At 44.4% G+C, this 14,438-nt stretch overlaps 2 protein-coding genes across 4 annotated transcripts in view; both read right to left on the bottom strand.

Moving 5' to 3' along the window:
• The window catches only part of POLR3E (RNA polymerase III subunit E), a 27,636-nt gene extending 13,198 nt beyond the window's left edge, over positions 1-14,438 (bottom strand). Inside the window, exons 1-15 of one of the 3 annotated variants that reach the window (XM_027656725.1) lie at positions 14,336-14,356; positions 11,325-11,392; positions 10,200-10,281; positions 9,044-9,094; positions 8,242-8,319; positions 6,909-7,024; positions 6,548-6,630; positions 5,761-5,868; positions 5,258-5,307; positions 4,852-4,971; positions 4,212-4,297; positions 3,163-3,207; positions 2,987-3,078; positions 2,126-2,246; positions 517-598 (exon numbers count right to left, since the gene is read on the bottom strand). In XM_027656725.1, the coding sequence (XP_027512526.1) occupies positions 517-598; positions 2,126-2,246; positions 2,987-3,078; positions 3,163-3,207; positions 4,212-4,297; positions 4,852-4,971; positions 5,258-5,307; positions 5,761-5,868; positions 6,548-6,630; positions 6,909-7,024; positions 8,242-8,319; positions 9,044-9,094; positions 10,200-10,235 (1,068 nt within the window). In that variant the 5' untranslated portion in view covers positions 10,236-10,281; positions 11,325-11,392; positions 14,336-14,356. Of the gene's footprint in view, positions 1-516; positions 599-2,125; positions 2,247-2,986; positions 3,079-3,162; positions 3,208-4,211; positions 4,298-4,851; positions 4,972-5,257; positions 5,308-5,760; positions 5,869-6,547; positions 6,631-6,908; positions 7,025-8,241; positions 8,320-9,043; positions 9,095-10,199; positions 10,282-11,278; positions 11,393-14,335 lie in introns of those variants that run through there. The other 2 variants (XM_027656724.1, XM_027656726.1) reach the window with 2 other exon arrangements.
• EEF2K (eukaryotic elongation factor 2 kinase) overlaps positions 10,654-14,438 on the bottom strand; it is a 35,992-nt gene continuing 32,207 nt past the window's right edge. The window contains exon 20 of the transcript XR_003529896.1: positions 10,654-10,665. The gene's annotated coding sequence lies outside the window, so the exon portion shown is untranslated. The remainder of the gene's footprint in view (positions 10,666-14,438) is intronic.

Below are 14,438 nucleotides of genomic sequence, written 5' to 3'. Positions count from 1 at the left end.
CCATGTGCAGCTACTGCTCACAAAAGGTGCCTGGGAACAAAGTCCTTTCACTGATAAGCAGCTCTGAGGAATAAAGTCCTTTTTAAAGATCAACAGTGCATGCTCAGGGAGCACAAGGCTTACCCACACTGCCCTCCTGAGCCCTCACACTGCCCTCCTGAGTCCTGTGCCCACGGAAATAGAGCTGGAGAAACAAGCACTTTATTATCCGGTCCTGGCTGTTCTGTAAGCCCTGCATTGTGGGGGCAATGTGATAGTGGCTCTACAGCTTGTGTTAGAGAGGGATGAATACTGCTAATGACAGATGACCTGAACCTGCCAGCCAGCCACAATGTCAGCCTACAGCAACACTCCCATGACAGACTTGTAACAACACCTTCAGGATTAAAGCACAAATAACTTCCTTGGAGGAAACACCTTTCTGCAGTAGAACAGTAGAGTTTTGCAACACTGTGGCCTCTCAGGAAAAATTCACCTGTGTTTTCCTTTAAAAACAACAAATGCTCTTATACTTACAACAAAGTCTCTCCCTCTACAGAGCACTTCTGCAGGAACTCCACTATGGGGACTAGAAGTATCTTTTGGGTACAGGACATCGCTGTTAATTAAAAAGGAAGAGGGATTAGTTACTAGGTACTCCAGAAAAATGGCATTGGTGAAGATTAACATAACATACATGCCCTCCCTGTTCTGCTGTTAAATTATACCTTTACCCAAAGCATGGTTTTCATTAAAGGCATTAATATTGGTGTAATTACACCACTGCAATTACACTTGTGCAAAAAGGCTTATACCAGCAAAGCACAGCCTTGTGGCTACAGGTGTGTGCAACACAGCTACAAGCTCTGCTTTGTTCTTGCAAAGCCTCCTTTGGATCAGCGTAAACAAGACCAGGATGATCCTAAGAAATGCTTAGGCTAACCTGGTATACAGCCTTGAAGGCAGCATTTAGCCAAAATGCTGATGTACAGGCATAAGAGTTTTTTATTTCCTCCTCAGCAATCAAGGGCTTCAGAGAACAATATTACAAAACATCCTGCTCGAGACCAACATTACCCCAAGTCCTTGTCTGCTTGCAGGACCAACTGGATGGCATGTGTCATGCTCTCCAAAGCCTCATCCAACCCAGGTTCATGATCTTGATCCTTTCCAGGCCACAGGAATGAGTCCCCTCTCTGATGTGTGCACGTGCTGCTCTGTGCCTGCCCACCCCAAACACCACATCCACTGCACACACACAACCGCCTCAGACTAGCAGAAAAAAATCAGCTATAACCTCAAAACAATCTGAATGCTAATATACTGGCTTTTAACTTGTTTCCAGCTTCCTTCTCTAATGGCTGGAGGGACAGCAGGGTTGTTGTAAAAACTGGTCACGTTGCTAATCCAGGCCTGTATCACAATGGCTGAAACATCCTGCTGGCACACTTCGACTGGGAAGTGATGCCACTCAACACAGACACCTATTCCAGAGACTTTAATTCTCTGCATGCAGGGCTCCACCCAGGTAAAAAAAAACCCACCATACTGCACTTTGACTTAATTCCCAGTAGGATGCTTTGTCCTAACAAACGGGAGGATGATACAGAATCCAAACCACGTGGTACACTCAGTACCCCTACACTTGATTTATTAAAGGGGTAATGCCTTCTAGAGGATAGTTTTCAGCTGACAGGAGCAGCATCCATTGATGAACAGCCAGGGGACTGCACAAAGCCCATCCTTATTTGAATGAATTTCGCTAAGAAATACTACAGCTGACACTGGTTTCATTTTCTGTATTTATAGTTGACACTAATCTCTGGAACAATTCAGGGCAGCTGTCTCACAAGAGAACATGAGTGCAGACAAGATCAAACCCCTGACATAACTCAAATGCAAACACAGACTACATCACTGCTCAGCCATAACTTTGGCTGGGGTGGGTACTAAGGCGTTATCCTTTAACATTTTAAGGAACCCCTTGAATTTTGAACGTCTGACTGCACTAAAAGCAGCAAACACGAAATCAAGGCTTTGCAGAGCTGTAAGAACAGGGATGCTTTGGGACACGAGGCTGAGCGCACAAAGCCCATTGTCCCGACCCTCCTCCCAGGCCCCGCCCAGGGACAAAGCCCGGCCTTACCTCTTCACCACCCAGTTCCCCTGGACCAGCAGTGCCACCTGCTGCACGCAGCGCAGAACTGCCGTGGAGTCGGTGCCCGAGCCCAGCAGGCTCATCAGGTTGGCGAACGGCATCACCTTCACTGCAAGGCAAACACACACCGGCCCAGGGCCTCCTCAACGCACAGTCACAGGTTTATGGACCCAGCAACTATAATTTATGATGTTCGTGGTCAAGGCTTTATCTTAGGAAAAACCTAAAATCTAAGTTCTAAGTCCTTCCCTGTGCTAAAGGCATTTTCTGTTCTAAAAATACCTGCTCGAGTTGCATCAAAGTTGGCTGGCTTAACTGGTCACAAATTACTGTATTAACAAAATAATAATTAAAACCAATAAATCTATGCCTTTGGTAATAGCTGTAAACAGAGGTACCTGTCAAGACAGGAAGCTCCTGAGGCAAAATCCTCAGGATTTGCTCTTGTCAGATAGTAACTCTGAAGAGACTTTAAATTAAAATTCCTAGATGACACTCATGCATTGCTGAAAACTTTCTGGGAAGTGCCAAAGTGCAGGTTGTTCACACTCAGACCCCACATTCCATGAGATACCTGCTGAAATAAGTGTATCCAGAAAGGTATCATCAAATCAGAAATTTTTCTAGGAGTAAATTGCCTGCAAACGTACAGATCAGCAGTCAGACCGACTGTCACTGCTCTTCTTAAGGAAAGGTTTGGGATTTAGATTCTTTAGGGAATGAGAGTCAAACAGTCTGTTTGGTGAGGCAACAGAACTGGTAATGCTGGGAAACGCACCTTATCTGAGGCAACTAAAAGTCAAGAGCAAGTAAAAAGTAAAGAGCAAATGTATTACAAAAGCTACAAACCGTTCTTCATCAGGATCTTAATCTGATCAGCAAGGGGTAAAGTTCTCAGCTGGGCCATAGAAAGCACATTGCTTGGAGCCATTGGTTTGTCACTGCAGATAAACAAACAGATTTGTAGCCCATGAAAAAGAGCATCCAGCCAATAAGGACTTTGAACATTATGTACAAACACTTACTTCTCTTCCTCTATGCTTGGAGGCATCAGCATCATTAAATATTCACTAGAAGAAAAGGAAACACATCCTTAAAATGCTTGTCTTGGGCTTCCCAGGTTTAAGTACAGTAATTTCTCTCTTAGGGCAATCCTGCTAGTGTGTCTATAAAACAAACATCAGCCTGAAGAGAGCTCTCCCCTTTCCTCTCCCATCTTCCTCTGTAAACTCAAAGCTATTGACATTCATCTGCCCAAAGATATGAAATAAATAGGAGTCAGAATCCCAGCTCTTCTGTAGACAGAGCTGTCCAAACAAGAGGATCTGCACAGTAAATATATTAAACACAGGTGCTCTGACACAGGAATCTGAGGGATCATGTGAAGCCCTGTAGACAGAGAATCAGACCAACAACAAGCAAAAACTCCCACCCAAGTAATTAACTACCAGTGCCTGGGAGGAAAGAATTAGATCTAAAGGACTCCTCAGAACACCTACCACAGATCCACTGATGTTAAATGTTAAGAGAAACACAACCACACCATTAAACAGAGCAAGAGCCTGTAACTTTACTGTTACTTGGGCCATGGCTGTATTAGATGACAGAGAATCACTGACTGCATTGTAGGAAGGTTCCTGTACAGCTGCAGTCACCAAGACACAAACACATTTCAAGTAGTTTCTGTTGTCTCCACAAATCACAAAAGAAAGTTTTATGAGATTTGCTATCAGTGGAAGTTAGTGGCTTCAGAGTATCAACTTATATTAACCAGAAGGAGCTTTTGTTTTCATTTTCCTCTGCAGTACTCGCAGTGCCAACAACACAGGGTTGTGATAACACACAAGAAGCTACAACCCCAAGTGCAAAGGAGAAGTTTTAATCTCAGAGTTTAGGGAAACAAAGAAAGCAACCTGAATGAGTTAAAAACTAGTTTCTTTCTCTATTTTTTTAAACAATTCAATTTTTATCATGCATAGAATTAACGAAGAACAGACTTTTAAAGAATATACCTGCTTATTACTCTACAAATAATCCCAACAAATGACTGCAATTTCTGTAGGAAAACCATTACCTGGGAGATTTAATTAATTCTGTGTTTTCAGCAAGGCCATGACCTTGACTAAATAAATACTGGCGCTCATGTTCCGAACGGCTGTCCTGGAGACACGGAGAAAAACAAGTGTCATTATCACATCCTGAAAACACACAAAATGCCAAGAGAGCCGGATTTCTCATTCCAAACTATGACCCCCCCGTCATTACTGCACCATTCAAATGTTCCACCTCACTAACTGACGCTCTGCTTTCACTTTCTTGTACAATGCTCATGTGATGTGGGAACATTTCTGTTGCCATGACTTTGAAATCTCCTGACAGACATGGATGTGGGTCAGACAAATAGCATTTATCACACTTCACTGACTGGGCTCTCCAAGTCTTTCACAGAGTCCAGTTTGTAATACAAGGCCTGAATGATTCTTGTACTCAGACTCCCCTTTATGTTTGTCCAACTCTCAGCCTTAAATCTTTTGCAGTGTGGAGACTCCAAAAGCATTATCCAGCAGAGGGGGTACAGAGCACTGCAGGGTCTCTCCAAGCTTCATTATCTTTTGAAGATTCCCTGATTCCCACAGGCCCAGATTTAAAATCAGTTCTTGACTTGGCTGAGCCTTCAGGCCCAGGCAGCCTCCTCAAAGCCAGCACACACCTACCTTCAAGCCATAATAATGCAGGTGAACCCAGTGCTCTTCTGCTTGTCTCTTCTGCAGGAACTCATAGGACTGGACACGCCGCTGACGAGCTTGTTCGGTCTCAGGGCGGGAGAATCGTACCTGGAGATTTGGGCATCATTAAATACAGCCCCAAAACCCTCAGAAAAAAACCCCACCTGCATTATTTATTTGGTACATAAATAACAAGCATGGGGCTCTAGCTCCAACCCTTGCTTTCAGTGCCATCTTTATGCCTGTGCAATAAGGGCGAGTCCATCTCACTTCCCCCCTCCCAAGCCCAGGGTCACCAGGACTGAGGTTTCCTGTCCTTTTGTTTGGGTGTGAATTGTCATTCTGTCCTGTGATTGTTACCTGAACCATCATAAAAAGGAAAATGTGGACATACAGTAATTTGTTTAACATCATCTTCAGCTTCATCCTGGGATGAATCACCACCTGCCAAAAAATACACCAGAATAAACACACCCCTGCAATAAAAGAGCCAAAGCCAAGCTGGAACTGTCTGGGGGACCAGGCAGGAAGAAAGGACACTGGGAGCTCCATAACCATGGGCTCAATCCCAATTTGGCAAACTATGCAATGTAGGACAGCAGCACACTTGGTCCTGTGATGGGAGACACTGCTGCCACAAGCTTTGCAGCGGCAGCAGTGACACAGTTCCTGCCATCTTTTGTCACTACCCACCACCTCCCATCCCTCTGCCAATCCCCCACAACATGCCCACAAAAGCATTTAGGCAGCTACACTGAAAACAAGATCAGCAAAACATAACAATCAGTACGTTGTCAGAAAAAAACACCTTCAGAATAAATGACTCTTATGAGTAAAATTATAAAGAGAACTTGTATCTCACCTCCCAAAAGAAAACACAATTTGTACAGCATTTACCTTCATTAGCAGCTTCTCTTTCTCGGTGTTTTGCATCAGCCTTGTCCAAGTAGGTGAAGCTTGGCCTCAGCTGAAGAATTCCATGTAGTGGAGTCAGGTGAAGTTCACCTGAAAAAGAGAATTAACGTTGGTTAAAATTGATTTTTTTCCAGTGCACAGTGACAGCACTTTTCATTATCTCCCTGTCTCTAAAGCCACAGCTTCAATTGAGCATAAATATTTAATACAGTAAAACGTAAAAAGGGATTGAAGTGAAAAATTTGTCCAGTGCTCAGGATTTCAAAGGAGTATGAAAGACCAAGACCTGTTTTCTTTTTATGTCGAAACCAGATCTTGCAGAGAGCCACATTCTGGGTCAGGCCTGACCTGTAGTTCAGAAGACTCCTTGTAAAATAGTCATCACTGAAAACAACCTACATATTGTCACCTCAGATGACCACCAGAGTAAAACTCTGTGATGGCATGGGCAGTCAAGAGGAGCAAAAATTGTTGAACAGGAAACTGAGACAGACAAAATTAGATGAAGATCGTAATATAAATAACAATGATAAATTCATGCTACAAATGTGTATTATTTCAGGCCACCACAAACTATTAAGATTCTGGAGGCATCTACAAAGCCAGTGTTCTTATGTAATATTTACAATTTTGCTAGACCTTCTCAAGGATGCTTGGGACACTGAGTTCCATAAAACATAGGTTGAAGACAAAAAGATCAAACAGGTCTTATCTTAACCCTGAAATGAGCACGTTTCACTGAGGTGAGGGTTAAGCAAAAGCAACTTACCTTTTTTATAAACAGCAGCTGCGTAGCGGGAAACGTTGCTGGCAGCTTGGGAAGAGCAGAAAGTTTGTTTGTCCATCAGCTTCCTGCAGACAGAGGAGGGTGGTGAGATGGCCTTCCACAGGCAATGAGGGATGCAGATGTTAGAGGTCTGAAACCACCAAATCTCAAAATGGACTATCAACAACTGCAGCAAATATATATATACATATACACACACACACATATTTTTGTTTGCAATTCAGAATTCACAGCAGCCCTCGTGACTGTACAGCCACTTGTACAGCTCTCCCTGAAGTCCTGGTGGACAAACAGATTTCTGTGCTCAGCACAAAAAGGAAAGGAAGGCAAAGAGGACACCTACGAGGAATAGGTGCTTGTTTCATCTGTGCATGTGCCATCCACGTTCAGAGCGATCTGTTCTCCCTTGCTACGACAGTAGTTGGGATTCAAAGTATCAATGGCCATTTCAAGTTCAACCTAAGGAATATGAGAGGTAAGACAGCCCATTACCATTGCAAAACCCCAAATACATCAATTAAAACCCAAACCCATACTTCCTAACATTTCCCTAGGTTTACAGTGAATTTAAACACACGAGCAGCATCATTCAAATCCACAGGGCAAATCTCATGCAGAGAGTTGAGCAGCATATACATGGGTTTTTGTAGGATGGGGACATTTAAACACAAGCTGGAGATACATAAACTCCCACGTAAATGAACAGGATCAGAAGAAACAGAGTTCTTTAGGCATCCTTGAAATACACCTTCACTTTGTTGGATACTTTAAACTTCAGACAAATGTTCAAAAAAAAAAAGCATTTTCCTGCATCACATTTTTATTTACATAACATGACAATACAGTACATAGTCTTCCTCAGGGAGTGCCAAAGCCCTTATAAATTTGTGCATCACAGCTACTGTCTTATTTTTCTTCCCCTTTATGCTATTCCTAAACTGAAGTAGTTCCAAGTCCCTGGATGAGACAGTATATTTGTAAAGGCCTGCACAATGCTTACAATGCAAATGTTTGCTAAGTTTAACAGAAGACTTCCTGAACACAACATGCATCCTAACTCCAAAGTTCACCCAAGCACTCTCCTTAATCATTTCCCAGAACCAAATTCTAGTAACACAGACATCTACTGATGCAGTTTTTAAATAAGGCATTTTAAAATAATAGCCACAGTTCTGGGATACATTTGCAAGCAAGTGCAATCACTCTGGCTTTGGCTGTACTTTCACTACCTATACAAAACCCCACTGATGAGTCACAGCCAGGCAAGAGAGAAATCAAGACCTGCACTGACAATGAAAGACAAGAGCATGGCTCCAAGGCTCAATCCTTCTTCAACCCTTCTCTGAATACTGTAAAGACCTTCTAAACTGTATTCACTTTTAAAGCTGTATTCACACAAGCATCTACCAACTGAATTAGCGTTAGTAACTATGTTTCCTTGAATCATTCTATTTTCTATTAAAACAGTGGCTTTTCCATCACGACTTATAAACTACTCTTATCCTAAACTCTACCTCACAGACACAATAAAGACTCCCCAGACCTCCAAGCACAGAGATCTGGTCCTGCAAGTAGCTGCATAGTTAACACAGCTTAATAGCACAATATGCTTTCCTTAAGTACATTCTCCACAACATAATACAACTTTTACAGACTGGACTCAAATGATGACCAACCTTTTGCTGCTTTGGTTTTATCTTCGCTGACAAATGTGTAACATCATCGTACGTCATGGAAGCTGGGCGAATGGGATACTGGAAAACAAATCCATTTCATGAACCCCTCTTCATTTAAAGATCAAAGAACTTCACAGAAATTAACTCCATTTCCCCTGTCCACTCACACATAGATCCACTTGCCAAATGGAGACAACACATCGAGAAAGGAAATTAGTTGACTGATTCATGAGTCATCAGGGAATTTGGGAGCATGACCTAGAAAGTCTGTTGCTTTCTTCCCAGCCCTCTGCTTTTGTCACTACACAGCCCCCTTGCTCCCCCTCAGGAAAATGGTCCCTCACGTTAGTTCAGCAGAAAAGGAAGTATTAAAAGCAATTAAAAACCCATCCCTCAGCATTAACTCTCTGGAGAGTTATTACCTAAAAGTAAAACGTTTGTGGGTTTACACAAGTAAGTGTCAGCTTAGAGGACATGGGCCACAAGTTGCTGGTCAGGAGAGCACACCCAGGTTTAGCCAGATGGGTCTCTCTTCTGAACCCCTGGGGAAAGCTGAGAGGACAGTGTGGCATCCCAGTGAAATCCTCCAGCCACAGCAGCCTCCTGCTCCGAGTTGCCATTTCTCCACAACACCCACAGGCCCCATCAGCAACCAGGGCTCACTCCTGGACTCCAAACTGACTGAGACCTGAACAGGTTTATCTGTATCCAAGACCTTGGCAGGTTGAAGCAGTAAGGAGAGTTACTGCTCTTTGCATTTATTTGAAACAAACTATCACTGCATAAAAGTTAACTGAAATACCTGAAACAGATAAAGTTTCTCCAGTAGACTTCGGGCCAGGAACACATCAATCTAAAAAGCAAAACAAACAACTTTCATCAGATGCCAGCTATAACTGATGGAGTCTCAGACAAAAGTATAATCCTCAGAGCTCAAACACTGATAATATTAGCTTTTCATTATAAATTCTAAAATAAAACATATTCATGACTCTCCTGTCAAAAGCTTCCCCTCTGCTGACTTTGACATGAAATTCTGCAGTTGGCTTTTTTAAAAACCAAACCTAAAAAAACCCCCACTATGAAGAGGCAGCAGACAGTAGCTCTAGTTGTGTTTTTCCTCTCCAAGGAAACTTGGCAAACAAATGTGAAATGGAAGAGGAATATTTTTCCTCTAAGGAGCTGAAGTTAAAGCTCTCCCTTTGGCAGCACAACTGAAAGGTAACTTCATTTACCAGTACTTTGGCATAAAATCTTTCTAAGTTAGACAAGAGATACCCATATCCCCAATCTGATTCAATACTTGCATTTGGCCACCAGTACTGAAAATCCACAGATGTTTCATGAATAAGACACATGGAAGCTGCCATCTTAGATACACTCCTGACAATTCCCCCTCCTTTTCTCATGGCTTTCCTCCTTCTTAGGGATTGCCCTTCCTTGTACTTCTGGTGTGTAAACTCAGACATAAAGTGACAAGACACTGTGGCTTCCCCTTGGAACACAGCAGTTTAAGTAAGTCCAGACTCAGAACACAACTGCTCACTTTAGCAGAAGGCATGAAACACTGTAGCTTCATATTTAACAGATATTAACTCATCAAAGTCATTCCAATTTTTTCAGTTCTCGGAGACATACAATAAAGTCACTGAAACCACACAATGGTAGAAGCAAATTTCCCTCCTGTATTCCACTTCTGACACGGAAAGATTACAAAGGTGAAAACCCTGAGCTGAACTTGCCAACACAGACACCACTATTTTGACAAAATAGACACCATGAGCCATATACTTGGCCCACACAACATAATTCTTTGCACAGAGCAAGTCACTGGTTATAAGATAACCACTGATGTTGATGACACATTGTTTCAGTAACCTAAGAACACTTGGAACTGTAATAACAATAATAAGAAGAAATTCTCATGTACAATCACTGCTGCCACAATGCACTTTTACCTCTTGTATAATTGGATCATCTTCTTCATTTGCCATGCTAGGATAAAACAAAGCTTTTTCTTGGCTTATTCCTTGGCACAACCTGAAAGAAAACAGAAATGTCCTATGAGTCATTTCATCTGTGTCACATACCACATGCAGCCTGGAGAATTTGTTCAAGTTAACTCAGTTCCTTTCAGTGATAATCTGTTTAGTCTGTATTTTACAGGAATGTATGTGTTTGCATGAACAGGTCCCTAATACTCAACAAACTTGACTGAAGGCCACAAAATTAAAGAGACAAGCAAATGTCTCAAAACCAGGTAAGTTGTTGTAACTCCTCTGAAAGCCTGCAATTATGTAGGAGAGCACTAAATCAAGGTCACAGGGAGGGAAAGGCCAGCCTTTCACGCTGGAATAAAGTGTATCTTTATAGGCTGTGTCACTGTAACACACAGGTACAGCTGAGCACGTGCGAGCTCCAAAACTGCCACTGTCACTACAGACAGTGCCATCCACCTCCCCAGCCTCCTGCTCCAGAAATCCCCTGAAAACAGGTCATGGAGAAAGCTCCCAGCTAAGAGCTGGGAGAAGAATAAAACCTATGTAGTCCCTGTGCTTGGGACCAGACCATATTCCTGCCTGTGAATATGCTGACCTTGATTTTCACCTGACATTGCAGCCTTGTCTCCCAACCTACCACTCTTCAGACTGTCCTGCTAAATGAGAGCTCACAAATAACACTCCTTAGCCTTTCCTGGAGTCCTTTGAAACCATCAGAGCAACGGACTCTACTTCATAACTACACCAACCCTAAAGAAAATGCGACAGATACTAACTGGGTGCTCTGCAACAAAAATTCATCCTGTTCAATCCACTGCTGGAGTCAGTGCTGTGCCTGGTTCAGACCTCTGAATGAAAAATGAACCCTCAGCTAAAGCAACAATAGTTTTTCCCTCCTGAAATCAAACAAAAGGATTAACAAATTATTTGGGATGCCGCTGCAACAATGTTAATTAGTTCAGATCATTCAAGACACTGTTAATCAGCTGGTACTGGTCAAGACAGGCATACAAAAATAAGACCTCTCACAAACTGACCTAGGAAAGTTTTAACAACAAAGATGATCAGGCAACGGAACAAGACCTGTGTTCAGGAACTCTCCCTCACCCTCCCTCACTCCTTGATGCCAGCTTGCTTCTTTGCTGGACCTCCTACTGAGGAAGAGAAAGAGGCAGCATTCAGGATCAGCTGGGGAAGAAGGAACCCAGCATCCATGTTACATCCAAGACAGTGGCTTTTTTCTTTTCAAATACACAAACCACAAGGCAGCTCAGTACATTTTAGCTGATGGAGGGGCTTCTCAGAACATCATGTTAGTGTACACACAGTTATCTCAGAAACCTTTCAGAGAGGCTGGACATTCCGGATATGAGTGTTATTAACATCACATCATGGGCAAATTTCCATTTAGGCTTACACTGTTTCTGCCATTCCACACAAACCTGATTCCAATTTTTCACTTACAGATTCTCCACTACTAAAAAAATGCTGCTCCCGGTATGGAGCTGGAATTTCCCATTTCTGTATGCACCAGCATATCCCAGGCTCTTCCCATCACATATCTGTATTTAAAAATCTATGACTTAGTATTTCAGATTCATATTTGAAATAGTTTTGTAGCAATGCAAAATCTTCACAGCAAAAAAGCCAGTACCTTAACTACAAGGGGGGGCTGTTACAGCAAAACCCTGAGTAAGTGGTATCAGGTTGTTTTCTGTCAGGCACTCAGTTCTTCCCAGAAATACAAAACAATATGTTTTACAGAAACGAGATTTGTCTGCTCCTATTTTGCTTTTCCCCTGGGTGGCCTGACACAGCAGCCTCACCTAGCACCAGCCTGACAGCTCTGCAGACATGGAACAACTGCAGTTTGCATTCAGCACAGAGATGAGGGTGGGAGGATGCCCAGGATATGTGAGAACACGTGGTAACACCCAGAAGGTGGGACATTTAGATCCAAACCCTCCCTCCTCACACCCCTGAGAGCACTGAAAGCACCCTTCCCTTCCTGACAGCCTGAGTGCCAAGTGTGTGCTAGCTTCACACTTCTGATTTCACTTTCCAGAAGAGAAATTAAGATTCCCTGGGCAAAGGAGAGATAAACTTAGCCTGAAGGACCTGGTCTCTGGTCCCTCACCAAGCACTGCTTACGTAATTATACACAAAATCTTTGTGAATCCAGCTGTCACCACTCAGGGAAAATGCTGTATTACAGAGATTACATTTTCTTATTATTCATGCAAGAACAAAGCATGACCACAGCTCCTTTTATTGGAGTATCAGACTGACAGGTCTATAAATAGGAAGCAGTGTGTCCCAGCACAACTTATAATACTGATGCAACTGGAAGTAATCTGAATCAGAATGATGGCATGCAGTCACAATTCCACGTCTAATACATATATATATATATATATATGTGTATTTATTTCCACATTTCTCATATATTTATGATACCACCAGACTTACAGAATAGAATTAAACACTAAGAGGTAGCAAATATGGCCAGTAGTTTCAAACTTCCTTTTGGCAGAATTGTTTTCTTTTAGAAGGGACTTTCCTTTCAGTTGCAAATCTAAGTATAAATGGGAATTATTAGTGTGAATCATTAAACTTTAGAACCGCTTGCAGGAGGGCAAGAGATACAAATCTTCTCATTCCTCCTGTGACATAACCAACACAAGGACCAATGAAGCCACTAATCAGCTGCCCATAACATCAATTTAGAACCAATAAAGAAAAACGTGGTAAAGAACCATAAAAAAAATCTGTGATGAAGTGACTGAGTCCTACACTTCTAAGTTTGAGCTTAAAAAGGCATTTGAATACTAGAAATTTTTTTTTTATTACCAAAGACTATAATATAACTGTAAGAAGGAAAACTGCAAATCTGCATGTCATCTGACACACAGACTTTTACCCAGGACTGCAAGAAATGCTCCAGCATTTCATTCACACTTAAATTTGATAGTAATAACAGACCCCAAAGCACCAACACTGCAACCTGACACATTCTACGTATATAATTATGCAGTGTAGGAAAGGTCGGGAATTCCTGCTGCATCAGTGCCTTGAAGTATAAAAAACGAACCAGCAAAGTGGGAAAAGTGCCATCTCCTGAATCACTGCCATAACTGGCACCCTGACTCTCCTCTGGAGGAAGGGGTCTCAGCAATCATTTCGTTCAGGGTGGCTCATGGCACACAGTGAAATGGAACCTGCAAAAAAGCAGCTGAAGCACCTTCCATACGTTTATGATAATTATCATTTTGACCCAATTACTTGTTTAATTTTCTCCTTGCTCTACCTGTCCGAGAGCAGCTTTGCACAGTCATCTTCTGGCAGCGAACCCAGGAGGGCTCCTCTGCACCAGGACCTCTCTCGGGAGGTGAAGGGAACCTTCAGGGTTTCACAGATTATGCATTAAGCACAAACCTTTCTGTAACACCTCAACATTTCTGCAGTGCAGTCCGTGCTCGGCCAGTCCCGCCGGGGCACGCTGTGAACGGCCCTCCCGGGGCAGGTCGCGGTGCCCGGGCCGTGCCCCACGCGGGCAGCGCTCCCCGCTGGACTCGGCTCTGCATTCCTGGCACCGAGCTTTGCCCTGACACAGCAGCACCGCGTGTGCGGGAAAGGGGGACCCGCGGGGCGGCCACGGGGAACCGCCCAACCCGCACCGAGCGCGGGGACGGAGCGAAGCCGCCTCGGGGCGGGAGGGCCGGACCGGGCCGGGCCGGAGCCCCCGCGGAGCCGGTGCGGGCAGGGACAGCGGGTGCCGGCTGGGGCAGGGCGGGAGCTGCGGGAACAGGGCGCGGGAGGAGTGGGGCTCGCAGCCCCCGCAGCACGGCCGGGGCTCCCAGGGCCGCTGCGGGAGCCGAGGGACCCGCCCGCTCCCCTCCAACTCCGAGCCCTGTCCGGGCGGAGCGGCCCCGCTGCCCCCGCGGTGCCGAGTGCTCGGACAGTCCCGTCTGCGCCGCCCTCCCAGCACAGGCAGAGCCCACCTCAGGCCGCGCTCCTCCCCCGCCACCGCCCGCAGAGTCCCCACCACCCAGGCGGCGCCGGGAGATGCAAAAGCTGGCGGGTGCCCCCCGTACCTGCGCGGGCCGGGCGGGCGGCGGCGCCGCTGCCCCGCTCCCGTGTCGGTGGCGGCGGGGGCGGCCTCAGGCAGCCGCCATGTTGGTGACACCCGGGCCGGCA

This window comes from Corapipo altera, unplaced genomic scaffold (assembly GCF_003945725.1).
Source record: "Corapipo altera isolate COAL_440 unplaced genomic scaffold, ASM394572v1 104, whole genome shotgun sequence".
Classification (NCBI taxonomy): Eukaryota; Metazoa; Chordata; class Aves; order Passeriformes; family Pipridae; genus Corapipo; species Corapipo altera.
The sequence above is the reverse complement of the archived record's forward strand: the minus strand, read 5'-3'. Positions and strand labels throughout refer to the sequence as shown.